Source organism: Trichomycterus rosablanca, chromosome 7, assembly GCF_030014385.1.
Source record: "Trichomycterus rosablanca isolate fTriRos1 chromosome 7, fTriRos1.hap1, whole genome shotgun sequence".
In the NCBI taxonomy this organism is placed as follows: domain Eukaryota; kingdom Metazoa; phylum Chordata; class Actinopteri; order Siluriformes; family Trichomycteridae; genus Trichomycterus; species Trichomycterus rosablanca.
The window spans coordinates 4,784,296-4,811,983 of NC_085994.1; the positions used below are offsets into that span (position 1 = coordinate 4,784,296).

Sequence of the window (27,688 nt, forward strand, 5' to 3'; positions counted from 1 at the left end):
CTTAATTAACTGACTTAATAAATAATGTGTTTTGAATGGGGTATATACATATACATTTTTGTGAAGCATCACATAACCATAAAGGGAAAATATTATCAAAGAACTTCCACTTTTCAAGACCTGATCAGAGATGAACCTGCTGCTAAATCCTGTTAAATAAAACGTTGACGTTGATTGGCTTCAATTAAAAAGTACGTTTGGCGAGTTTTATGTACACTGTACAATGTTCTAAAATATAAAGCACATAAAAATGAACATAAACAATCTGTGTGGTGCAGAGCAGAAAGCCAGTGTTTACAATAAGAACCCGATCACCCCCTCTCAGAACAATACCAGTGAAATAAGAGCGGTCGATTTGGGTGGGTCACTGGTGCATAGACCTTCAACCTGTTACAGTGATTATTAAAAACTATTATGGGCCAAAATGACATGAACAAGACTGTATATCCAAACTGGGCAGCATGGTGGCTAAGTGGGTAGCACTGTCGCCTCACAGCAAGAAGGTCCTGGGTTCGATCCCCAGGTGGGGCGGTCCGGGTCCTTTCTGTGCGGAGTTTGCATGTTCTCCCCGTGTCTGCGTGGGTTTCCTCCGAGTGCCCCGGTTTCCTCCCAGTCCAAAAACATGCAGCCATGTCCTATAGGTACCTAGCCACTAGGATGCATAAACCAGTGCGTTGTAGTGCCCAAGCCCGGATAAATAGGGAGGGTCGTGTCAGGAAGGGCATCTGGCGTAAAATCTGTGCCGAATCAATAATGCGGATCACCATCCGCCAGCGACCCCTACCGGGAGCAGCCGAGGAAATAGATAGATAGATAGACTTTATATCCAAACTGAAACACAGCATTTAAGATAGTGGTGCCCAAGAATTGAAGCATCTACTGTATATGTGGAATGTGAAGGTGGGATGATGGGGGACCTGTATTATATTAAACAAGGAGAGAAAGGTAAAGTAAATGAAACATAGTCTCCCAGGCCCTCTGTAAAGTGCCTAAAAGCAGTCAGAATCTCATATGCTTACTTCAGTTTTACACTGGTGCATGGTTAAGCATGCAATGTTAAACCAACCTGTTTAAAGAAATGGTCTCTCACGCATATACAGTGTATCACAAAAGTGAGTACACCCCTCACATTTCTGCAAATATTTCATTATATCTTTTCATGGGACAACACTATAGACATGAAACTTGGATATAACTTAGAGTAGTCAGTGTACAGCTTGTATAGCAGTGTAGATTTACTGTCTTCTGAAAATAACTCAACACACAGCCATTAATGTCTAAATAGCTGGCAACATAAGTGAGTACACCCCACAGTGAACATGTCCAAATTATGCCCAAATGTGTCGTTGTCCCTCCCTGGTGTCATGTGTCAAGGTCCCAGGTGTAAATGGGGAGCAGGGCTGTTAAATTTGGTGTTTTGGGTACAATTCTCTCATACTGGCCACTGGATATTCAACATGGCACCTCATGGCAAAGAACTCTCTGAGGATGTGAGAAATAGAATTGTTGCTCTCCACAAAGATGGCCTGGGCTATAAGAAGATTGCTAACACCCGGAAACTGAGCTACAGCATGGTGGCCAAGGTCATACAGCGGTTTTCCAGGACAGGTTCCACTCGGAACAGGCTTCGCCAGGGTCGACCAAAGAAGTTGAGTCCACGTGTTCGGCGTCATATCCAGAGGTTGGCTTTAAAAAATAGACACATGAGTGCTGCCAGCATTGCTGCAGAGGTTGAAGACGTGGGAGGTCAGCCTGTCAGTGCTCAGACCATACGCCGCACACTGCATCAACTCGGTCTGCATGGTCGTCATCCCAGAAGGAAGCTGATGCACAAGAAAGCCCACAAACAGTTTGCTGAAGACAAGCAGTCCAAGAACATGGATTACGGGAATGCCCTGTGGTCTGACGAGACCAAGATAAACTTGTTTGGCTCAGATGGTGTCCAGCATGTGTGGCGGCGCCCTGGTGAGAAGTACCAAGACAACTGTATCTTGCCTACAGTCAAGCATGGTGGTGGTAGCATCATGGTCTTGGGCTGCATGAGTGTTGCTGGCACTGGGGAGCTGTGGTTCATTGAGGGAAACATGAATTCCAACATGTACTGTGACATTCTGAAACAGAGCATGATCCCCTCCCTTCGAAAACTGGGCCTCATGGCAGTTTTCCAACAGGATAACGACCCCAAACACAACCTCCAAGATGACAACTGCCTTGCTGAGGAAGCTGAAGGTAAAGGTGATGGACTAAACCCAATTGAGCACCTGTGGCGCATCCTCAAGTGGAAGGTGGAGGAGTTCAAGGTGTCTAACATCCACCAGCTCCGTGATGTCATCATGGAGGAGTGGAAGAGGATTCCAGTAGCAACCTGTGCAGCTCTGGTGAATTCCATGCCCAGGAGGGTTAAGGCAGTGCTGGATAATAATGGTGGTCACACAAAATATTGACACTTTGGGCACAATTTGGACATGTTCACTGTGGGGTGTACTCACTTATGTTGCCAGCCATTTAGACATTAATGGCTGTGTGTTGAGTTATTTTCAGAAGACAGTAAATCTACACTGCTATACAAGTTGTACACTGACTACTCTAACTTATATCCAAGTTTTATCTCTATAGTGTTGTCCCATGAAAAGATATAATAAAATATTTGCAGAAATGTGAGGGGTGTACTCACTTTTGTGATACACTGTACATGCAAACCATTTGATAAAAAGATTAACTTTGCTGTTGACCAGTTACCTCTTTGCCACATGCAATTCTTTTTTATGCATTTACCCCCTTTTTCTCCCAATTTAGCATAGCCAATCCGCTGCTGAAGACCCCTGGTGGCGTCTAAGGAGGGTGTATGTTTGCCTGACACACACTCCCTCCTACCAATTCATTCTTATTCTCCCATACTTCGGTGGATTTGAATGAGGTCAGCTTCTCGAACAGAGAGCCATGCCCCGATCTCTGCGCTCCTCCACTTTCTGTACAGGTACCCTAAGTAACCCCACCTCTTAGTCCGGTCTTTTCCACCCAGCAGACTGGAGGTCAATTTTGTCTGCAGATATTTTTGTATCGATTAGTCATATGTGCAGAGTTTATTTATTTTCAATAAGCACCGTATCCTGGTCAGGGTCATGGCGGATCAGGTGCCAGCCGGAAACACTATGAGCAAGGCAGTCTAGAGGGCGCCCAGCCGACCTATAGGAGAGACGAGATTCTGGTGTGCTAGCGGATTATCCTACTAGGTTTAATCCTAGGTTTGGACCTAGTGCAATTTCTGGGTGACTACTGGGCTGGTCTGTGTGTAAGCAAACGCTAATACATTACCATGTAAGATGGTGTTTTAAAACAATAGCACCGACGACTGTTATTCAGGTTGTTTTGCTGATGGGTCTGTAAAGCCGGGCTTGATAGGCAACCGGTCCAAAACACGTACGTAGACTATGTCTAACAATGTCTAACTTATTACTCAGCAGATTTAGAATCTGGAATTTCCCATTTTTAGGATTATCACCAATTACAGAAGTTCACCATCAATCTTAACCATTTCCTTCACGCTCTGAATTAACAGCAGAATTCTTGTTTTGGATATGTAGGCAGAGACAACAGCAAATTTCCGCACGTATAAATATAAAATATCCGGCTTAAATGCAGGTGATTTATGAATGTCAAATAGAATCCGTCACCGAGTCCATGATTTCTTGAGAAGCTAAGAGTGGTATCTAAAGCGTTTGTTGGCGGTATATACACACAAAAAAGGGATTTTTTTTTTTTTTCTTCAGGGAGAGTAAGCCGGGGGAGGCTGGAAGTGGTTGGCAATATCATAGTCAACTGGATAGGTTTCACTGCTCTCGTCCATCTCGGAGAGCAGTTCCAGAGCCTGCTCCTCCTCCTCGGTGGGGTAATGACGGAGCAGGTTAGCAGCCGTGGCGAGGATGGAAGCTCCTCCAGCTGCTGCCACCAGGTAGAAGCTGATGGCGAATGTGACGTAGATTAGGGAGCCGTGATACTTTTTGTGCTGCTGTTGCAGCGTGAGGATGAGTTCGGATGCCCAGTAGCAGAAGCCGATCACTGTGGCACACTGAAGCACTAAACGGTTCGAAACAAAACAAACACATTTAGACAAACACCTTTAAACACATCGCTTTAATTATATTGAACTATTTTATGATGACGTATCATGCTCACTACCTGTAAGAATGTGAGCAAAGGCATATCGGCGTGTAATCTTAAGAGCAGGGTGCTTGGGTCCAAACACATCCAGGAGAAAAGCTGTCAGGCTACATAAAATACCCAGGAAACAGAAGGCAGCAATAACTCTCAGCAGCAGAATGGTCTGGGAATTAATACAGTAGTCTGACAGACAAACAACAAAAAGAAAATTGTTAATTATCTAAAATATTAAACAGTGCATTTTAACTGGTCCATCTGTTCATTTTTAAATTAGGCATTTTTACAGCAGTAACAACTAAGTATATAGCATAAATAATATCTCTATAACTACAGTTTGTTTGTTTGATTGATTTTAACGCTGTATCAGCACATTGAGCCTATTTATACGGCAATACTTAGGTTGCGTCTTAAGTCTATTGTCATTTAAAACAAATAAATGGGAGCTCCGGTTTCCTCCCACAGTCCAAAACATGCAGTCAGGTTAATTGGAGACACTGAATTACTGAATGGGTCTGTGCATGTGTGTGTGTGTGTGTGTGTATGTATGTCTGCCCTGCGATGAACCGGCGCCCCATCCAGGGTGTTACTGTGTGCCTTGTGCCCATTGAAAAGCTGGGATAAGCTTGTTGAAATAAATGAGAATGAATAAAACAGCACTGAATGTGATATGCCTGTTGGTTAACCTTCGACTAAATGAGAGCTGGTTACTGGTTAAAAGAAATTGCCCAATTTTGCATCCCTAATGCGGCATTTCATACATGGATTCTAGATTTTATCAGATGCTCTAAATCAACAACAAATAATACAAAATATTATTTACATAATAAACGACTTGGCTTAAGTGATTGTGTGTTAAAGTAAATATTCCAAAATGTAATTTAGTATGTGATGACCAGCTACTGGTCAACCTTCCCTTTTAGCAGTTGTTAATGAAAGATTGAAATGCTATAATTACCAGAATTAAGCCTAATTATGTTAGAGTTTAGCTATCTGTACTCACTCGATATTTAAGGATCGGGTTATTAGTATCAGTATTAAAATAGAAAAGCCGATATTAAAACATTTACCTTCGAGCAGTTTCTCGTCTATGTATCCGAGCACATCTGCCACACCGAGCTCCTGTCTGGGGCAGGTACCACCGTGTACGTGTAGCCAGGCGGGTTCAGCCAGGGCAGTGCAGAGGGCAGTGATGGACAGGGCACCGGGTAAAGCCGAGGCCAGACTTCGCTCCGGCTGTTTGGGCACTGCGGGTCCACCTCGCCTCCTCCTCGCTCCGGGTACAGCTGTTCCCCCCGAGGCGTACATCATTCACCGGTTTAATATCACTGCTGAGCGGGGCTCGACCTGGAGATCACCGTCCTGAAATACTGATAATGAAAAAAAAATGAATGCAAAAGATCATCACGTTGTTCCACTTACATTTACTTAATTATCTTACATCCTCATTCCAATAGGAGCAGTAGTGTATCTTTTCTTATAAACAATATATACAGATATATATGTATAAATATAGAAATAAAAATATTGTTATAGTTATAAATATATAAGTTACGGGTATATTTATAGACAATATGAACAATAATATACATTGTCTAATATACATTGTTATGTATATAATAAATATAATATCAAATAAGGGTATGAATGAGTATAATAGTGGTAATATACAGATAATTATAATATATGTAGATAATTATAATATAGATTATAACCGATATATATACAGTACATAAGTATGAGTTAGTGCTGGGCGGTAATGATGGTATATTCGGTTTACCGTCTTAGACTCCTTGTTTCTACACTCACTGTCCATTTCATCAGCTCCACTTACCATATACAGGAACTTTGTAGTTCTACAATTACTGACTGTAGTCCATCTGTTTCTCTACATTTTTAGCCTGCTTTCACCCTGTTCTTCAATGGTCAGGACACCCACAGGACCACCACAGAGCAGGTATTATTTAGGTGGTGGATCATTCTCAGCACTGCAGTGACAATGACATGGTGGTGGTGTGTTAGTGTGTGTTGTGCTGGTAGAACTACAAAGTGCTTCTATATGGTAGGTGGAGCTGATAAAATGGACAGTGAGTGTAGAAACAAGAGGGTGATTTTAATGTTATGGCTGATCGGTGTTGAAGTATAAATATAGAAATATAAATATATACAATATATCGGTTATGGGTATGTTCATAGACAATATGACCAATAATATATACTGTTATATATATATATATATATAATAAATATAATATCTGATATAGGTATGAATAAGTAGTATAGTGGTAATGTACAGCTAATAATAATAATATATGTAGATGATAATAATATAGATTATAACCAATATATACATATTGGTATTTTTCTATTATATAATTAGATGTATATATGTTGACACCTGCACTAAGAGAAATTTGGTGTTTATCTGATACTTGGTGAATAATAAAGATTCTGATTCTTTGTTTACATTTACACACAAGATTAGCTGAAAACACGACGAGCGGTTTAGCTAAACGTTTATTAAAGTGATTTTAATCCTGAAACATGCTCCCACAGGTAAACCCAGACTCACCTGTATGATCAGATCTGATTACACGCGGAAACTTCCATAAAGAAAATAAAACAATCTGATAAAGATTTAACAGCTATAATAAAGATTTATAATCTCACAGGCCGAGCGCTTAGCTTCACAGCTACAAGCTAACTACTCCAACCGAGTATTACAGAGGAGCTGACAGGCCTCCTAAATAAACCTACATATAATTACTAATATTAAACGACGAGATTAAAAATATCTCAACTCAGTAAAAGCTTCGTAACTAAAATATCACCATATTTACTATTAATATCCAAACAAAGAGAGCTGCCGATCGCTCAGCTTCCGTGTATTTTTTTCCTCTTCAGGCTTCCGCTTTCAGTTCTTCTTCATCCGGTGAAGCGGCTCCAGAGAGCATCACCGCCATCAGCTGTGTGGAGCATCGTGATCAAAAGTCTTTCTCTCTGGCATACACCGATCAGCCATAACATTAAAACCACCTCCTTGTTTCTACACTCACTGTCCATTTTATCAGCTCCACTTACCATATAGAAGCACTTTGTAGTTCTACAATTACTGACTGTAGCCCATCTGTTTCTCTGCATGCTTTGTTAGCCCCCTTTAATGCTGTTCTTCAATGGTCAGGACCACCACAGAGCAGGTATTATTTAGGTGGTGGATCATTCTCAGCACTGCAGTGACACTGACATGGTGGTGGTGTGTTAGTCTGTGTTGTGCTGCTATGAGTGGATCAGACACAGCAGCGCTGCTGGAGTTTTTAAATACCGTGTCCACTCACTGTCCACTCTATTAGACACTCCTACCTAGTTGGTCCACCTCGTAGATGTAAAGTCAGAGACGATCGCTCATCTATTGCTGCTGTTTGAGTTGGACATCTTTGCTATCTTCATAGTGGTTACAGGACGCTGCCCACAGGGCGCTGTTGGCTGGATATTTTTGGTTGGTGGACCATTCTTAGTCCAGCAGTGACAGTGAGGTGTTTAAAAACTCCATCAGCGCTGCTGTGTCTTATGAATGTCTGCTAAATGCAGAAAATGTCAATCTTGTGTTCACTGATGTATGTATTATTAAGTAATTTAATTATTTATTTTTGTCATTTATGGAGACCTGAATGTGGTGTTTTCTGCCTTTTGCACAATGGATCAGACCCACCACGACCCTGACCAGGATAAAGCTGCAGTGCAACAGATAACGATGATTTTTGTCCTTTAAATGGGGACACTGGTAGCCTAGTGGGTAGGGCTTTAGGCTATCAACCGTTCGAAAACTGTGGTTGAGAGTTTTAATCCCAGCTCTGCCATGCAGCTATGGTGTTGAGCAAGGCCCTTAACCCTCTCTGCTCCAGGGGCGCTGTTTGATGGCTGACCAAACAAGTTGGGATATGCGAAGAAATAATTTTGTTGTACAGTACAAGTGTATACATCGATTAGGCATAACATTATGACCACCTTCCTAATATTGTGTTGGTCCCCCTTTTGCTGCCAAAACAGCCCTGACCCATTGAGGCATGGACTCCACTAGAGCCCTGAAGGTGTGCTGTGGTATCTGGCACCAAGATGTCAGCAGCAGATCCATTAACTCCTGTAAGTTGTGAGGTGGGGCCTCCATGGATCGAACTTGTTTGTCCAGCACATCCCACAGATGCTCGATTGGATTAAGATCTGGATAATTTGGAGGCCAAGTCAACACCTCAAACTGGTTGTTGTGCTCCTCAAACCATTCATGAAGCATTTTTGCTCTGTGGCGGGGCGCATCATCCTGCTGAAAGAGGCCACAGCCATCAGGGAATAGCGTTTCCATGAAAGGGTGAACATGGTCTGTAACAATGCTTGGGTAGGTGCAAGGACGGATTAAGGATAGTCTGGGCCCCTGGGCAAAGAGTTGGCTAGGGGCCCCAAAAGCATGGCTAGGGGCCCCAAAAGCATGGCTAGGGCCCCCAAGAGGCCCTGGGGTCAAAGTCCCTAATAGTCAGAGGATCCTTAAAATGGAGGGCCCTCGGAAATAAAAATATATTGTATCATAAATGTTGATAGGCATCGCAAAATGTTTTGGGCCAGGGCCCCCCCGGGGCCCCCTGACCTCAAGGGCCCCTGGGCGCTGGCCCCACTGGCCCGGTCAGTAATCCAGCCATGGGTAGGTGGTACGTGTCAAAGTAACATCTACATCAGGGGTCATCAAACTACGGCCCGCGAACTCAGTATTATAACGGGGGAAAAAATAACAGAGGAAACAAAAATTGGCCACCCGGAGTCTCAGTAGATTATACGGCAGCGATCCAACGGGTGGCGCTCCAAGCATGAGGGGAGTGATTGGCGCATCAATGGAGAGATGAGTGACCGCAGCCACTGAACTGTGTTGCAAAGCAGTTAAGTGGGATTTCGTTATGAAAATCCTCGTGTCCTGTGTTAATTTCATTAAAGCTAATGCTCTTAACTACAGGCAGTTTCAGGAGTTCTTGTCTGAGCTGAAGATGTGCTTTACTGAGATCCGCTGGCTGAGTCGGGGGCCAGTTTTGAAATGTTTTAACGTCCTGCTCCCGGAGATTGTTTAATTTTTATGCTTCTCTTTCCATTGCTCCCCGATCTCAATAAAACATGCACTCAAAGTAACTACCGTTTTCGGGAGCATCTACATCTGTGAGCAGACTTTTTCGAAGTTGAAACACCTTAAATCTCCAACCAGATCCAGACTCACTGATCAACATTCATTAGCTATTATGACTGGCAGTAACAAATATGGAACCTGACGCTTACTCTCATCAGGCAAAAGCAGGCTCACAGTTCACACTGATTTTTTTAAGGAAACACTGTATGAGGTAGGATAATGGAAATTATTAAAATAAATAACATTTCTGCATTACCATTATGAAGTACAATTATACAAAGCACAGACAATACATCCAGTATACATAGTAAATAGCTTTTTTGGGTGTGTTTACTATTTCACCCGTGGTCCGGCCCCCCGAAACACTGAAGAACAGTAATCTGGCCCTTTGGTTAAAAAGTTTGAGGACCCCTGATCTACATGGACGGCAGGACCTGAGGTTTCCCAGCAGAACATCGCCCAAAGCATCACACTGCCTCCGCCGGCTCGCCTTCTTCCCATAGTGCATCCTGGTGCCATGTGTTCCCCAGGTAAGCTACAGTAGCTCATCTGTTGGATCGGACCACACGGGCCAGCCTTCGCTCCCCTCGTGCATCAATAAGCCTTGGCCGCCCATGACCCTGTCGCCGGTTTACCACTGTTCCCTCCTTGGACCGCTTTTGAGAGATACTGACTACTGCAGACCGGGACACACCCCACAACAGCTGCAGGAGAGATACAAGAGATGCTCTGACAATTTGGCTCACTTAAATCCTCATTTTTCCTGCTTCTGACATCAACTTTGAGGATAAAATGTTCACTTGCTGCCTAATATACCCCCCCCCCCCCCCCCCCCCCACTAACAGGTGCCGTGATGAAGAGATAATCAGTGTTACTTCACCTGTCAGTGGTCATAATGTTATGCCTAGTCGGTGTATATTTACAGAGCTGGATGGAGAGGTTACAGGTTGTGTAACAGTGCTGTAGTGAGGACTGTTGTTACCCTGCTGAACCTGTAGGTGGCGCAATAACATCCAGACTCATGCAGAACAGGGTGGAAACGTGCAGGAAGTCGGAAGCATCTGATAAACAACCGTCTTTTGCAAAAGTCCGGCTGCTGTAACGAACCAGACTCAAACAGTTCGCTTTTCTATCTGTGTAGAGATGAAGGACACGCTGCAGCTGGTACACCGGTTCAGTGCCCATCCTGATGCCCGCTGCTGGTTTGTCGCCTGGAGCCCGACCGGCGCGCTGCTCGCTTCCTGCGGCGGAGACCGAGCGATCCGGATCTGGGGGAGAGAGGGTAGAGAGCACCGGTCAAACTCACTCACATACACTCATCACTGGCACATTTATAACTTACTTTATAAACAGAGTGAACTTTACCTTTCTAATTACTAGCAAACAGTCAGTTGGTGTAGTCTACTGGTTAAGGTAACCAGAAGGTCGCTGGTTCAAGCCCCACCACTGTCAGGTTGCCACTGTTGGGCTTTTGAGCAGGACCCTTAACCCTGCATTTATGTCTGCTAAATGCATAAAATGTGAATGTAAAAAATATCATGGGTGGCTTGCAGCAAGAAGGTCGTGGGTTTGGTCCTTTCTGTGTGGAGTTTACATGTTCTCCCCGTGACTGTGTGGATTTCCTCTGGGTGCTCTGGTTTCCAGTCAGGCTAACTGGAAATACTAAACTGTTGGCAGTTGTAGCCTAGTGGTTAAAGTGGTTGAGGTACTGGACTAGTAACCCAAAGGTCGCTGGTTTAAGCCTCACCATTGTCGGGTTGCTACTGTTGGGCCCTTGAGCAAGGCCCTTAACCCTCAATTGCTTAAATAATACACTGTCACAGTTCTGTAAGTCGCTTTGGATAAAAGTGTCTGCTAAATGCAGAAAATGTGAATATAAAAAAATATCATGGGTGGCTCGGTGGGTAGCTCTGTCGCCTCTCAGCAAGAAGGTCCTGGCTTCGGGTCCTTTCTGTGTGGAGTTTATATGTTCTCCCTGTGTCTGTGTGGATTTCCTCCGGGTGCTCCAGTTTCCTCCCACGGTCTAAACATGTGCAGTCAGGCTAACTGGAAATACTAATCTGTAGGCAGTTGTAGCCTAGTGGTTAAGGTACTGGACTCGTAATTGAATTGGTTTAAGCCCCACCACTGTCAGGTTGCCACTGTTGGGCCCTTGAGCAAGGCCCTTAACCCTCAATTGCTTAGATTATATACTGTCGCAGTACTGCTTTGGATAAAACTGTCTGCTAAATGCAGAAAATGTGAATGTAAAAAATATATTATGGGTGGCACTGTGGGTAGCACTGTCTCCTTACAGCAAGAAGGTCCTGGGTTCGATCCGGGTCCTTTCTTTGTGGAGTTTGCATGTTCTCCTCGTGTCTGCGTGGGTTTACTCCGGGTGCTCCGGTTTCCTCCCACAGTCCAAAGACATGCAACTGAGGTAAATTGGAGACACTAAATTGTCAATGACTGTGTTCGATATAAACTTGTAAACTGATGAATCTTGTGTAATGAGTGACTACCGTTTCCTGTCATGAATGTAACCAAAAGTGTAAAACATGACGTTAAAATCCTAATAAGTAAATAAATTGTAACATTCAACAAATTCAGAAAGTATAGGGCAACTTCTTTTTTGACTGCTCTTGTATTTAGGGTTAGCCACAGCAGATCTAGTCCACATACCAGACAGTTTTTATGCCCGATGCCCTTTCTGACACAGCCCTCTTATTTCTATCTGGACTTGGGACTGGCACTGAGAGTGCACTAACGAGTTCACCACGTAGTAGCTTGGCTGTTTCAGCCACACACTTTTCGTGTACAGAAATTGCATTTCTCAAATGCCACGTCATTGGCTGATGACTCTGAAATATCTGTCATTTGCTGTTTAGTTATTTTGTCTTCATGTTATTCACACAGGAGACAGTTGGGAATGTAAGTGTGTACTGTCAGATGGACACCAGCGAACCGTTCGAAAAATTGCCTGGTCACCCTGTGGACGTTACCTTGCGTCTTCTAGCTTTGATGCCACGACGTGTATCTGGAAGAAGAAGGACAATGATTTTGAGGTAAAGTAAGTAAATATGGAAAGGCAAATAAGTCAACGTGTAATAAATTGCAGATCCAGCTCAAACGTACAGATGCAACAAGCACAGACAACATATGAGTATTGCTAATTAAGTACATGATACTGATTAAAGGATTATAAACTACTGCTTACACTCATTTGTATTTAATGTAAAACGGAATGCTAATTGATCATGATCATTTAGAAATGCATCTGTTTAGTTTATTTATTAATATACATCATTAGTAGTAACATCCTGTTTGTAAACACATGTTTAACACTGTTGCATGATTAATGGGCAAAGTAAAACTAAACATACTAATAATACACATTAAAAACGATAAAACTATTAGGTGGATGTGCATGAAATTGTACAGTGTTTATTTAAAGAGGTATAAGAAATTATTATTCATTGTGTTTGGTTTTCTATTTATTTGTGACTCTTTTTTGTCAAACATTATACACTTGAATTAAACTTGTAGAGTTTGCAGTAAAGGCACATTTCTGATCTGTCTTTCTTTAGTGCCTCACAGTGTTAGAAGGACATGAGAACGAGGTGAAGTGTGTCGCTTGGGCGCCGTCTGGAAACTTACTGGCTACCTGCAGCAGAGATAAAAGTGTCTGGATATGGGAAGGTGTGTATGACTCCTCAATGGGTGTCTAAATGGATTTATTTCCACCATTAATGTGATGTATAATCTGAACAAATCTATTGAAAAACAAACTGAAATAATTTAAAGAGGAAAAATATAAATAAAAAATGAAAACAACTGGGACAATAATTGTTTACAACTTCTGTGTAACCGTGTTTAAAATGAGCCAATCACATTCAAGCTCATGCTAAATTAGTATTGTCAGTATCTTTTATCAAATAAAGTGAGCTTTACTAGTAGGATTTTGCTAACATTTACTTTGTTGCAGCTGACAGCAAAAAGCTAATAAAGCATCAGAGGGAATTCATTGTTGGAAGGTATCAGTCAGGAGTAGGGTACAACAATTTCCATATAATTGTTACATATAACATTACCAAGTATTGGACGTTCAAAATTGATGAAAAGACAGAAGAAAACTGGTCCTGGAGCCCTGTACATGGTCTTTTTTCCCCCTGTGCTCAGTGATTCTGGATGAAAATGAAATGAAATAATATACCTTAGTATAACCTAGGGTGGTACGGTGGCTTGGTGGGTAGCACTGTCGCCTCACAGCAAGAAGGTCTTGCGGTTGATTTCTAGGTGGAGAGGTCCGGGTCCTTTTTGTGTGGAGTTTGCATGTTCTCCCCGCGTCTGTGTGGGTTTCCTCTGGGAGCTCCTGTTTCTTCTCTCAGTACAAAAGTGAGGTGAACTGGAGATACAAAATTGTCCAAGTGTTTGACATTAAACTTGAACTGTCTGTAACTACTGTACCTGTCCTGTCATGAGTGTAATCAAAGTGTAAAACATGTTAAAATCCTAATTAAATAAATAAATGAATAAAATAACCTAAGCCAATAACGTTATTGTTGACCCTTCATACTAATACTATGGGTGCACATACACAGATTTTTAAATACAATCTCTATCTCTTTGTCTTTCTTTCTTTTTTTTTCTTTCTTTCTTTTCACCCAGTAGTAGATGAGGAGGAGGAGTATGAGTGTGTTAGTGTGGTAAATTCACACACACAGGATGTGAAACATGTTGTTTGGCACCCCACACAAGAGGTATAGCGTTTGTCCCCATTTACTTATACTGTTCTGTTTAAATACTGCTGGAGAAATGACAAACTTTCATAGGACTTGAACTGTTTCTGTGTACAGATTTTGGCTTCTGCCAGTTATGATAACAAAGTGTGCATTTATAAAGAAGATGATGACGACTGGGAGTGCCGTGCAACCCTGGAGGGACACACATCAACAGTGTGGAGTCTTTCTTTCGACCCTGAGGGAAAGAGACTGGCCTCCTGCAGTGACGATCGCACTGTGAAAATATGGAAAGACTGTGCAACAGGTGAGAGAGATCTCAGTAATAGATGCAAAAATGTGAAAAAATTAGTTTAAAAAAAGCCTTTTTGTTAATCTCAGTGTGTAAAATTTTGATACAGGTGATGGTTCTGTCGATGGTTCATGGAAATGTGTGTGTACCTTGTCTGGATTTCACAACCGGACCGTGTACGATGTTGCATGGTAAGTATTAGTGCAGGTTTCAATATTTTGTATGAAATTTAATGCAGATTGATTAAAGGTATTATTATGTTTATAGTCGAAGTTACCTCTTAGCAATTTCATTCAGTCATTATTTCCAAAGACTTTAAAGTACAGTTTTATCTGTCTCATTAAACTGTGAAACAATAGGAAGTAGATGAACTTAAATCACAATGAACAAAGCTGGCACTCAGGTGGCACAGTGATAAAACACACAGCACACCATCTTAAACTGGGGGGCGGTCTGGGTCCTTTCTGTGTGAAGTTTGCATGTTCTCCCCTCCAGGTGCTCCAGTTTTCTCCCACAGTCCAAAGACATGCGAGTGAGTTGAATTGGAGATACTAAATAGTCCATGACTGTGTTCGATATAACCTTGTGAACTGATGAACCTTGTGTGTAATGAGTTACTACTGTTTCCTGTCATGAATGTAACCAAAAGTGTAAAACATGACGTTAAAATCCTAATAAACAAACAAACATTGTACGTGTCCACCTTGTTTTGGCTATGTATCTGTATTTTGTAAGCCGTGTTACCCTCCTCTGTGTATAGGTGCCGTTTGACGGGGGCACTGGCTACAGCATGCGGCGACGATGGAGTTCGTGTCTTTAAGGAAGACGTAACATCAGATCCGGAGCAGCCCGTGTTTAATCTATCAGCTCACGTCCCTAAAGCTCATAGCCAAGATGTGAACTGTGTGGCCTGGAATCCGAAGGTAGCCGGTGTGCTGGCCACATGCAGTGACGATGGAGAAATCGCTATCTGGAACTACCAGTCAGATGCTTAACGTGGTGAGAGGATCCTCGTTCTGGGTCTACACTGGACTAGTAAAGCACTCAGTTACAGAGCTGAACAGAATCCAGTCAGTCTGGTTACAAGCTGTGTATAACTTCTGCTAAAATGTTTTGTGTTTATGAAATAAGACTATAAACATTTATACAGATTTACTTTATTCCATTTAATGTTTCTGTAAGTCTGTACCACATTCTGGCAGTACTTGTTGAAAGCTTAAGCAAGAGTTTGAGCTCTTTTGAGACTTATAAACATTTATTTTGAAAAACAAATGTAAACAGGATCGTCATGGTTTTAAATAAATGTCAAAATTTGTCATGTGGCCTGTTATTTGTTTAGTGCATTTTAATTGTACAGGAATAGCTCACCAGTGTGACCTAATGAGTTCGAATCTCAGCTCTGCTAATGGCCAGCCGGACACCTACATGGACAACAAGTGGCTCGTCCAAGGGTGGGAGAGCCAGAGGGGATTCCTCATAACTGTAGCAGATACGACCTACGCAGGCTGATCGCTGGTGCCTACACAATGAGACAGGGAATAATCTGAGTCAGAGCATGACTTTCTGTGCGCGATTCGGATCCCCATATGGACCGCTTTGAGACCATGATTGCAGCAGCAATGAGGAGTCTTTGCTTGACCATTATCCCTCCCCGCTACAGACACAGCCAATCATGTATCTGTGTAGGCGCTGTACAAGTGGATAGCACAGCAGAGATGCTTCTGTATGTTTTTAAAATGGGAGAAAATAACATGCCAAATTCCAGACTCCACACCCTGCTGGACCACCAGGCCACAATCAGTCAGTCAGTCTTTACAAAATATTTTTATGTTCAACAGACTGGACTTATTATTATGCACGATCATCGGCAGAAAAATGACCCGGTACTGCGATCAAACCCTGGTGATGTTCAAAGAGAAGAAGCTTCACCTTGTCAGTCATGTCCAATTAAAACTACTGAGTCAAATAAATAAAAATGCATCTGATCTTTACTCATGATTGTTTCTGATTGAGCTCATAAGCACTTTGTCTGCTTTGTAGCGTCTGAGACTGCACTAACTCACCAGTAAGAGCAGTGTTAATATATTTTTAAAAAATGTATATATTTAAACATTATATTTATATATTTCACCACTGTACCATAAACTGAACACAGGTTCAAACTTTTTGTGTAACTTGGCATTACAGATACAATGTATGGTCAAAAGTACTTGGACACTTGACCGGGAGCTTGTTGGTTGTCCTATTTCAAAACAAACCTTTTTTTCACCACAGACCAGTTTCATATAAGATATAATTTCATGGACCGGTGGGGGGGATTTAAAATAGAGTAACTATACTACTCACAAATGAGCTTTTTTCGCTGCAAAGAGACACTGCTCCCACCTAGGGGTAATTGGAAACAATAACACCAGTAAAAAAGTAGTGTTTTTATTGCTGATGTAGCGATCTCTAATTATTTATTCTTTCTGTTCGGCCCGGTAATAAATGACCTGCCTGGTGGTTGGGGATCACTGCTCTATGTGATCTTTTCAGCTATAATGACAGGCACTCTTGTCTGTGTAAAACGCTGTTCCAAAGCTGTTCAGTGGGGCTGAGGTCTGGACTCTGTTCAGGCTTCTAAAGTTTCTTTACACTGGAGCGTTGCTTCATGTCTTTATAGAGCTTGCTTTGTGCACAGGGGCACAGTCATGCTGGAACAGGGAAGGGCCTTCCCTAAACTGTTGCTGCAAAGTTGGAAGCATATAATAGCTTATAATTTAAGTTATATACAAGGGATCTTCAAAAAGTTTCCACATTTTAATATTTTGGTTGGAAGCGGTGAGGGTGGGAGGAGTGGGAATCGGTCGTGTCTGAGAGACGCTTATAGTCCGGATTTAGTGCCATCTGATTTCCACCTTTATGGATGCTCAAAGAAGCTTTAAGGGGAAGAAGATTTTCATGTGATGATGTGAAAGCAGCGCTGCATCAGTGGCTACGCGCTCAACCAAAAACATGTTTTGCAGATGGCATTAAAAAGTTGGTACGAGGCTGGAAAAATGCATCGGAAAGTGATGATGTAAAAAAGTGATGATGTAAAAAAGTGATGGAATTTGTATTTGAAATTCTTAATAAATAAAGTTTAAAAAATTGCGGAAACATTTTGAAGAACCCTCGTCAAAAATCAGACATGACAGTGTCCCAATACTTTTGTTCATATTGTTTGGCTTTACAATAAATTATCAAACGCAATTTGAAATCTCTCCTTTAATTCATTAGCACGAAAAGTTAAGAAAAATACACAGTATGAATAGTAATGGGATTATTTTTATTACAAGCATGTAAATCCTGCAAATATAAATTATTTTAAATGTAAGCAGAATAGGATAATACTTCATATCCTGAGTGTTGATTATCAGTGAAAGACGGGGTTTCTTTCACCCTGGAGAATAAGAAACTGTTTGACCTTTAGTTCTAAAAGCAGAATATATGAGTAGCAGTTTGTCGGATGCCTTTGTGATGTGTTCCCGGTCGACTGTGTGATTACGGTTTCCGGCCCTTTTTGCGTAAGGACTGGCCTTCTCCTGAGAATGCAATGAAGTTATTTGCGTCGTCCTGTGGAAAAAACACACGGGTGTAAGAGCAGAGCAATGTCAGTAGTAACTGGCATAGTACAAAAGAAAATGATGCCCAATACTAAAATCCCACTTTCTAGTCTAGTCTACTATGAACATTATAAGCTAGTGTGTAAGCATTTAACTAGCCAGCGTTTTTTGTTTTAATTTTTTTAAATTTAAGTACGTACAATAGACTAGAAGTCATGTTTTGCATTAGAAACCTGTTACCAGAGGTAAGTCTATTTCTTGTTTGCAGAGTACAGTGGGACCTTTTAACTCGACGTCCGCTAAACTCAAAATCTCTAAAACTCGACACCCTTCGTTGAGAAATTTGTACCCATAAACTTGACGTGTGCGACTGCCGCTTTGTTCAGCTCTCAGCTTGAGCGGTGCGGTGAAACATCATCAAAGTGTGAATATGAGACGAATCTGCATTTGTGTGAAATAACCGTCAAATCCACTCTTAAAGCTCCACGTGTATCTGTGTTTATCTGGATTTTCCTCCCTGTTTCACTTTTAAACTTGTGTTACAGCTCGAGATTCTGAGTAATTGTAAGAAGAAACAATAAAGAAGTAAAGGTTTAATGCAGGGTTTATGTATTTCAGTGTTTTTATATTATATTTGTGTTATTTTCATTGTATAAGTGTCAAAAACAACCCCATTATTTTACATTAGCCTAAAATATATGCAGTTTCATGGGACCATGGAGCGCATTAACAGGTTTCCTAAACATCCTTATGAGAAAAAATACCTCAAAACTCGACACCAGTCCCAGAACCAACTGATGTTGAGTTTCAGGGTACCACTGTACATAAAAAATCCATCCTTATACAGTATTTACAAAGACTTTTAAATAATTCTACAGTAGTACCTTGTAACTCAACATCCCCTAAACTCAAAATCTTTGAAACTCAACACCCTTAGTCAAGAAGTTTGTACCCTTAAACTCAACAATTCCCTTAAAACTCAATGTGTGTAGTTTGTTTTTGTAAATGTACTTATTTCATTTCAAATAAACAATGAACTGCCGCTTTGTTCAGTGCTCGGTTTGAGCTGTGCGGTAATACTTAATCAAAGTGCAAATATGAGACGAATCTGCATTTGTGTGGAATAACCAACAGATTCACTTTGAAAGCTCCACATGTATCTGTGTTCAGCTGGATTTTCCTCACTGTTTCACTTTTAAACTTGTGTTACAGCTCGAGCTTCTGAGAAATTTTAAGAATCAGGTTTTTATTTCAGTGTTTTTATACTATATTCGTGTTATTTTCAGTTTATAAGTGTCAAAAACAACCCCATTATTTTACAGCCTAAAATATATGCAGTTCCACGGGACCATGGAACGCATTAACAGGTTTCCCAAACATCCTTATGGGTAAAAATACCTTCAACATCTTTAAACTTAGCGCCACTCCCAGAACCAATTAACGTCGAGTTTCAAGGTACCGCTGTATATGATAATCTCATCCTTATACAGTATTTTCAAGGACTTTTATATAATTCCACTAGTATCTACATACAGTGTATCACAAAAGTGAGTACACCCCTCACATTTCTGCAGATATTTAAGTATATCTTTTCATGGGACAACACTGATAAAATGACACTTTGACACAATGAAAAGTAGTCTGTGTGCAGCTTATATAACAGTGTAAATTTATTCTTCCCTCAAAATAACTCAATATACAGCCATTAATGTCTAAACCACCGGCAACAAAAGTGAGTACACCCCTTAGTGAAAGTTCCTAAAGTGTCAATATTTTGTGTGGCCACCATTATTTCCCAGAACTGCCTTAACTCTCCTGGGCATGGAGTTTACCAGAGCTTCACAGGTTGCCACTGGAATGCTTTTCCACTCCTCCATGACGACATCACGGAGCTGGCGGATATTCGAGACTTTGCGCTCCTCCACCTTCCGCTTGAGGATGCCCCAAAGATGTTCTATTGGGTTTAGGTCTGGAGACATGCTTGGCCAGTCCATCACCTTTACCCTCAGCCTCTTCAATAAAGCAGTGGTCGTCTTAGAGGTGTGTTTGGGGTCATTATCATGCTGGAACACTGCCCTGCGACCCAGTTTCCGGAGGGAGGGGATCATGCTCTGCTTCAGTATCTCACAGTACATATTGGAGTTCATGTGTCCCTCAATGAAATGTAACTCCCCAACACCTGCTGCACTCATGCAGCCCCAGACCATGGCATTCCCACCACCATGCTTGACTGTAGGCATGACACACTTATCTTTGTACTCCTCACCTGATTGCCGCCACACATGCTTGAGACCATCTGAACCAAACAAATTAATCTTGGTCTCATCAGACCATAGGACATGGTTCCAGTAATCCATGTCCTTTGTTGACATGTCTTCAGCAAACTGTTTGCGGGCTTTCTTGTGTAGAGACTTCAGAAGAGGCTTCCTTCTGGGGTGACAGCCATGCAGACCAATTTGATGTAGTGTGCGGCGTATGGTCTGAGCACTGACAGGCTGACCCCCCACCTTTTCAATCTCTGCAGCAATGCTGACAGCACTCCTGCGCCTATCTTTCAAAGACAGCAGTTGGATGTGACGCTGAGCACGTGCACTCAGCTTCTTTGGACGACCAACGCGAGGTCTGTTCTGAGTGGACCCTGCTCTTTTAAAACGCTGGATGATCTTGGCCACTGTGCTGCAGCTCGGTTTCAGGGTGTTGGCAATCTTCTTGTAGCCTTGGCCATCTTCATGTAGCGCAACAATTTGTCTTTTAAGATCCTCAGAGAGTTCTTTGCCATGAGGTGCCATGTTGGAACTTTCAGTGACCAGTATGAGAGAGTGTGAGAGCTGTACTACTAAATTGAACACACCTGCTCCCTATGCACACCTGAGACCTAGTAACACTAACAAATCACATGACATTTTGGAGGGAAAATGACAAGCAGTGCTCAATTTGGACATTTAGGGGTGTAGTCTCTTAGGGGTGTACTCACTTTTGTTGCCGGTGGTTTAGACATTAATGGCTGTATATTGAGTTATTTTGAGGGAAGAATAAATTTACACTGTTATATAAGCTGCACACAGACTACTTTTCATTGTGTCAGTGTCATTTTGTCAGTGTTGTCCCATGAAAAGATATACTTAAATATCTGCAGAAATGTGAGGGGTGTACTCACTTTTGTGATACACTGTACATGCTTTTTATGAGTATATTAGTAATTAGCTAGCTCCCCTTTTATTTCATATTGATGTGGAAATGTTAACTGACCGCTTAATATAGAGCGGTCTGTTATGGAAAGTAGATGATAAATGTTTAAATGGACAAGCATAATGGCAAATCTGGTGTCTGTATTTAAAATACCTCCTCTGTTTTGCGAGGCTGTGGTCTAGAGTTTCTGATGAAGGTGATCTTTCCGACCTTGAAGTCGTAGTTGGGAATCCCTCTGTTAAAAGTGTAAAATTTTAATGAGAATCCCTCGTCCTGAAAAGGCTTTATATTAAAAAAAAATATATATAGTCTGTGTCCTCACCGTTTAATGTCTGAGGCCAAGGGAGAGGGACTGGGTTCAACGCCTTTTTTCTTACCATCAAGCCGATTGCCAGAGCCTGTAAAAGCCTGGCAGGATCATAAAGAGACGAGAAAGTAACGTTTTATATGTTTTTTAAAACGTATGAAAAAAGAAATGATGTAAAAATAATATTACGGATTAAGGTTAAGGATTTAACTAGAGTAGACATGTTCTACTTACTCTGAACCCAACGTCCATTTCATAATTACTGGTGTCTGCCTCTTCCTCCTTATGGGCCAAAAAAATTGTATATAGTTAATTTGATTGAAAATAACAATATAATTTATTATTATTATTAGTGTTTAACATACTGTTGGTTCTTCACGATGATGTGTGGGTCTCTCTGGCTCTTTATAACCAAGAGGAGCATCAAAGTCCACCTAAACACAAAAAATAATGCAGCTACAGTTGTGTTCAACATCACTGGTACCCTTAATTGTCTAGTATAAAAAGTAGGGCTGTCGTTAATCGTGTTAAAATTTTAATCGCAACGCAAAAAATTAACCAAGATTACAATTTTTAATCAAAGGATTTTTATTGGGGTGTTTGTGCCACTTTAAACATACGTCACTGTGGTAATTTAACACAGCAACATTGCATTTATACTGTATAGCGATAACGGCTCTTTTTCCAGTTTGCAGTCATGAGTTACAATTTACTCAAGCTGCTGCTGCTGCTGCTTCATATTGTGAAATGTAGGGTGTTTCGAATAATAATTTTTGTTTTCAAAAAGCGTGAGAAATCATCACTAGACAAAATTACAGTTATTAATTGATGCTTTAATAGCATATTTGGTCAAAGCACGCCTTTGTCTCATCGGGCGTCTGAGCGCACAGATACGCGTTACAGACAAAATGAGCTCAGACTCAGTCTAACTTTATTTCAGATGAATTTGGAGGGAAAGCTCATGGACTGTACACGTCGTGGGAACATTACAAACACTGCTGTTAAATGGATCGCAATGGACTGTAGAGGCTTTAACATAGTTAACAATGTGGGTCCATACGTGTTGCATCTAGAAATGGTTCATATTAGAACCCTGAGCGCCTGTTTTCAGTGGCAGGGTTACGAACAGGAAAAGATCCTCATTTTTACCAGATAATGTGAACAGACTTGTCATTTTAAATAACTGTCTGAAAGACGGGTAACTTTTAACAAACGGTTAAACGGTTTATTTCATGTTTGTGATGTGATTTTTACAGCCGTGAATTAGGTAGGACCTTATATAAGTCATGTTGTTTGTAAACAGTTCATTAAAAGACTTTTTAATGTGACAGACCATTCCTCTCAAAATAACAATGTAGCATACTCACATTCATATCACATTCAATAATGGACACTGCTTTGTCCGGTTTGGTCTCCATGACTCGCAGTTCATAGATCTGAAACGAAGACATTTTAGGTCTGTTTGTTTCTTCTGCTGAATAAAAACGAATTGCTTGTGTGTGAAACACACACACACACACACACACATTCACTCACCTTTTCATTATAATTGATGGCAATGACGTCACCGGTGGTTAAGCAGGCAAAGTTTCTCAAAGCATTTTCTAATCTATAGGGAAGCAAATCGTATCAAGATATCTCACAGATAAAGCAAATACAATAAAGCTTTTAGTTTTTTAACATTATGGTGATAGAAATTATGGTATGTGTAGCTTACACAGCTTTGGGGTTTGTGATGTCTAAGAAGTCTGGACTCTGAGGCTGAAATTTGGAGTACGTTGCCACCATGAGATTGACACTCTCAACCTGAACCAGACCTCCTTCTTCCAATAACAGGTTCTGCATCATCTGTGTAAAACCCAGACAGGATAACTTTAATATATACCTAAATCAAAATTGTAAATTAATACATGATATTGCATGTACTTTAAAAGAATAATAGTTCTAGTCTATGATACTGCTGACAACTAGCATTATTCCTAAAACCAAGTTACTAAGAAGATAATTCACAACATTCGTTTGTATATGTTTACCATCAGTATTAAAAACAATAAACTAATAATAACCTGATTTTTAACAACTACAACTACTTGTTCTGAAATATTATCTGTTTCTGTTCAACATCTTAGTGGGTAGCACTGTCGCCTCAGAGCAAGAAGGTCCTGGGTTCGATCCCCAGGCGGGGCGGTCTGGGTCCTTTCTGTGTGGAGTTTGCATGTTCTCCCCGTGTCTCCGTGGGATTACTCCAGGTCAGGTTAATTGGAGACACTGAATTGCATATAGGTAAATGGGTGTGTGTGTGTGTGTGTGTGTGTGTGTGTGTGTGTGTGTGTTTATCTGCTCTGCGATGGACTGGCGCCCGTCCAGGGTGTTACTGTGTGCCTGCCGCCCATTGAAAAGTTGGAATAGACTCCAGCACCCTCCCCGTGACCCCAGTTGGATAAGCGGTTAAGAAATTGAGTGAGTGTTCAACGTCTTCTAGTACTCACCCAGTGAGGTAGGTAACAGATCCCCTCATCAGCAACAAACTCCAGAACACCACAGTGTGTCATTCTGTCCGAGTTCTTATTGGTCAGTTTAAACAGCATTGGGTATGTAATGTTGAGTCTGCCTGTTTTAGGAAACATACCAATTTAATAATTTATTACTGTATCAATTATGAGTTATGAGGTTTTAATATGTGTACTTACTCAGCTGGTCCAGTGCAGACGGAGGCATTATTACTAAAACAATAAAAAATTATCTCAGTAAACATGAAGGACAAAGAGCTTGTCACAATCAATTACAACAAAGTAATTATCGAAGCACATCATCATGATTGTTAATTTGTTTTCAATTTACTTTTTCCTCCTTTCTCCACATCTGATCTGTCGTTGGGCCCAGCCAGCATTGACACAGAGTAGCAGCGGTACTGGGTGGAGAAGCGGCTGTGGAAGGCACGCGGTAACGGGTGATCGAACATGTTAAACGAGAACTGCAGAGAAATAAAAACAATTAGCAAGGGATGCATAATCTCAGCCATGTATATTTACAATTGTTTAACAATAACAACTGCACATTAAAATAACTGAACTGTGTAAAACCAATGAAATATCTTAAAAATGCCTATGAGTAAATGACATGATAAGCATTGTTGGGTCTGTTTCAGTTATTTTAGGCATTTTGGCGTCATCTGAGTGTGAAAACATCTGTGACCAGATATGCAGAAATGGGAAACTAAGAAAATAGTAATTTAGGTATTCAAAAATCTCAAATAAACTGTTTGGCATGATTTCATTTCTACATATTTAATTATTATTATTAATGTTCCAGTTATTCAACTTAACATATGGGTACGAAAATTAATTGTCATATAAATTAAATAAAAAATAATTGACAAATTTAAAAGTTACTTTTATCAATCGATATTTTATCAATATCAATATATTTTAATGAGCTTAACTATTTAAAGAGTCATAAAGACCCACGTCTTGTCTTGTATACAAATATAAATTATGAACTATATATTAGTAAAATATGCAGTACTTAAAAGTATTAAAAGTTGTTATGGGTTGAAAGACACGTTTGTGTTTAATCAAAGACGTTTTACATAGGGGCGCCCAGGTGGCGCAGCGGGATATTCCGCTTGCACACCAGCACCGAGTTTCTGAACTCCCCGGTCCGAAACTCGGTGTTGCCACCGGTCGGCTGGGTGCCATCTAGCGGGCATAATTGGCAGTGTCTGCAGCAGATACCAATTGGCTACTGTATCTGCTGGGTGGGGGCCAGACTGTGTGTGTGGGTGAGATCTTCATACGCTGTGTAAGGACCCTGATTGGCGGAAGAGACGCCTGTGCAGAATGCATGGGCGAGAAGAGGAGGGCTGTACATGTCTCAAAAGATACGGCGTGTACAGCAACGTGCTCTCCTCGGATGCAATCTGGTATCTCTCAGCAGTGGAAGACAAAAATTGAGTGCGCTAAATTGGAAGGAAAATGGGGAGAAAATGCATACAAAATGTTTTTTTAAAAAGATGTTTTACATCACCACTATGTACGACTGTGTGTGTGTGTGTGTGTGTGTTGGGGGGTATTTAGACACTTATGTGCACAATGTATTAACATTTACATTTTTGCATTTAGCAGACGCTTTTGTACAAAGCGACTTCCAGTACTGTGACAGTATACTGTCTACACAATTGAAGGTTAAGGGCCTTGCTCAAGGGTCCAACAGTGGCAACCTGGCAGTGGTGGGGCTTGAACCAGCAACCTTTCGATTACTAGTCCAGTATCTTAATTGCTAGACTACAACCAAACAATGCTTTGGTTGGTTTAAAAGGCTTTAAATAATAATAATTTGTAAAAGTCTTATTTTTGTTTAAAATCGTGTCAAATCGTGTGTAAAAAAAACAAGTCAACTTAAAATATAACATCTACACATAAACAACGTTGTAGATCCAGGCCTTCATATTCACACACTGCAAACAAGCGTCACGTTGCTTTTAATCTAGCAGAACATGTGTGAGATGATTAAAAGAAAAGAAAACTGTAGTTTGTTTGTGCAGAATGGATGATAAACAGATGTAATAAGAAGGAAAAGCGCTGAGAGTGACAGTGCAGTTCAGGAGCTTTTACACTCGGTTACCTCGCTCCTGTTAGCAGCTTTCACTTGTGGAAACAACCGGGTTTAACACAAGTTTATTATGTTCATACATCCAAAAAATGTGTCTCTATATTAACTCACCATGTTTCCTGTTGATTTCAATATAATCCACAATATTCTGATCACTGATCACAACAAGCTGCACCATCAACTCTCTCTTCACTAGGAAAAGCACAAGCAAAACGGAAGTGACGCCTCAACACAACAAACCCACCAACCAATTAAATCAGTATACGAGACTTTTTATCGTTTACACCTTTTAAAGTCGTATTATTAGATGCTTTAATCATGCTAAACTGGTTTAAAAAATGTCCAAGATGTTCAAGGAATTTCTCTTGATACAGGTGTCAACATACACCGATCAGCCATAACATTAAAACCACCTCCTTGTTTCTACACTCACTGTCCATTTTATCAGCTCCACTTACCATATAGAAGCACTTTGTAGTTCTACAATTACTGACTGTAGTCCATCTGTTTCTCTGCATGCTTTGTTAGCCCCCTTTCACCCTGTTCTTCAATGGTCAGGACCTCCACAGGACCCCCACAGAGCAGGTATTATTTAGGTGGTGGATCATTCTCAGCACTGCTGGAGTTTTTAAATACCGTGTCCACTCACTGTCCACTCTATTAGACACTCCTGCCTAGTTGATCCACCTTGCAGTCTATTGCTGCTGTTTGAGTTGGTCATCTTGTAGACCTTCATCAGTGGACACAAGACGCTGCCCACTGGGCGCTGTTGGCTGGATATTTTTGGTTGGTGGACTATTCTCAGTCCAGCAGTGACAGTGAGGTGTTTAAAAAACTCCATCAGCATTTCTGTGTCTGATCCACTCATACCAGCACAACACACACTAACACACCACCACCATGTCAGTGTCACTGCAGTGCTGAGAATCATCCACCACCTAAATAATACCTGCTCTGTGGGGGTCCTGACCATTGAAGAACAGCATGAAAGGGGGCTAACAAAGCATGCAGAGAAACAGATGGACTACAGTCAGTAATTGTAGAACTACAAAGTGCTTCTATATGGTAAGTGGAGCTGATAAAATGGACAGTGAGTGTAGAAACAAGGAGGTGGTTTTATTGTTATGGCTGATCAGTGTATATATATCTAATTAAATAATAGGGGCGGCACAGCGGGTAGCACCGTCGCCTCACAGCGAGAAGGTCCTGGGTTTGATTCCCAGGTGGGTTGGTCCGGATCCTTTCTGTGTGGAGTTTGCATGTTTTCCCTGTGTCTTCGTGGGTTTTCTCAGGGAGCTCCTGTTTCCTCCCACAGTCCAAAGACGTGCAAGTGAGGTGAATTGGAGACACAAAATTGTCCATGACTGTGTTTGATATTAAACTTGTGAACTGATGAATCTTCTGTAACCAGTAACGACCTGTCTTGTCACTAGCTAAATAAGTTAGCTAGCCAGTGCTACCCACCGTGCCACCCTGGCTAGCTAACTTATTTTGTAAATATAAACAAATGTTTTATGACTCTGTAACTCAACAAGTCATAGGACAGAGGCAAAACAAGACTGGAAAGATGAGGAATATTCTGAGTTACACTGTTTTGAAACATTCCACATTCCACTTAACCACTAGGCTACGGCTTGCTAACGTTGTGACTTACAGGGGTTGGACAAA

The 27,688-nt window shown here is 41.2% G+C and overlaps 3 protein-coding genes across 4 annotated transcripts; 1 reads left to right on the forward strand and 2 right to left on the reverse strand.

Annotated features, from left to right (window-relative positions):
• Positions 1-2,735: 2,735 nt before the first annotated feature.
• Positions 2,736-6,815, reverse strand: tmem127 (transmembrane protein 127). The gene is made up of 4 exons (XM_062998284.1): positions 6,731-6,815; positions 5,229-5,528; positions 4,180-4,344; positions 2,736-4,077 (listed from the first exon to the last, which is right to left on the reverse strand). Exons 2-4 carry the CDS (start codon positions 5,467-5,469, stop codon positions 3,767-3,769), a joined length of 717 nt encoding a protein of 238 aa, XP_062854354.1. The 5' UTR covers positions 5,470-5,528; positions 6,731-6,815; the 3' UTR covers positions 2,736-3,766.
• A 3,567-nt stretch (positions 6,816-10,382) lies between these two features.
• On the forward strand, positions 10,383-15,645 carry ciao1 (cytosolic iron-sulfur assembly component 1). 2 transcript variants are annotated; one of them, XM_062998285.1, is made up of 7 exons: positions 10,383-10,601; positions 12,215-12,363; positions 12,886-12,997; positions 13,967-14,058; positions 14,155-14,344; positions 14,439-14,520; positions 15,090-15,645. In XM_062998285.1, the coding sequence occupies exons 1-7, from the start codon at positions 10,463-10,465 to the stop codon at positions 15,322-15,324; spliced, it is 999 nt and encodes a 332-aa protein (XP_062854355.1). In that variant the 5' UTR covers positions 10,383-10,462; the 3' UTR covers positions 15,325-15,645. The 2 variants fall into 2 exon arrangements, with proteins under 2 accessions (XP_062854355.1, XP_062854356.1); XM_062998286.1 differs by having other exon boundaries at positions 13,970-14,058.
• Positions 15,646-17,615: 1,970 nt separating this feature from the next.
• Positions 17,616-26,222, reverse strand: ufd1l (ubiquitin recognition factor in ER associated degradation 1). Its single transcript, XM_062998288.1, has 12 exons — positions 26,132-26,222; positions 24,251-24,383; positions 24,100-24,132; positions 23,899-24,020; positions 23,127-23,257; positions 22,946-23,018; positions 22,777-22,845; positions 21,775-21,843; positions 21,644-21,691; positions 21,425-21,510; positions 21,256-21,337; positions 17,616-17,923 (listed from the first exon to the last, which is right to left on the reverse strand). Exons 1-12 carry the CDS (start codon positions 26,132-26,134, stop codon positions 17,852-17,854), a joined length of 921 nt encoding a protein of 306 aa, XP_062854358.1. The 5' UTR covers positions 26,135-26,222; the 3' UTR covers positions 17,616-17,851.
• Positions 26,223-27,688: the final 1,466 nt, after the last annotated feature.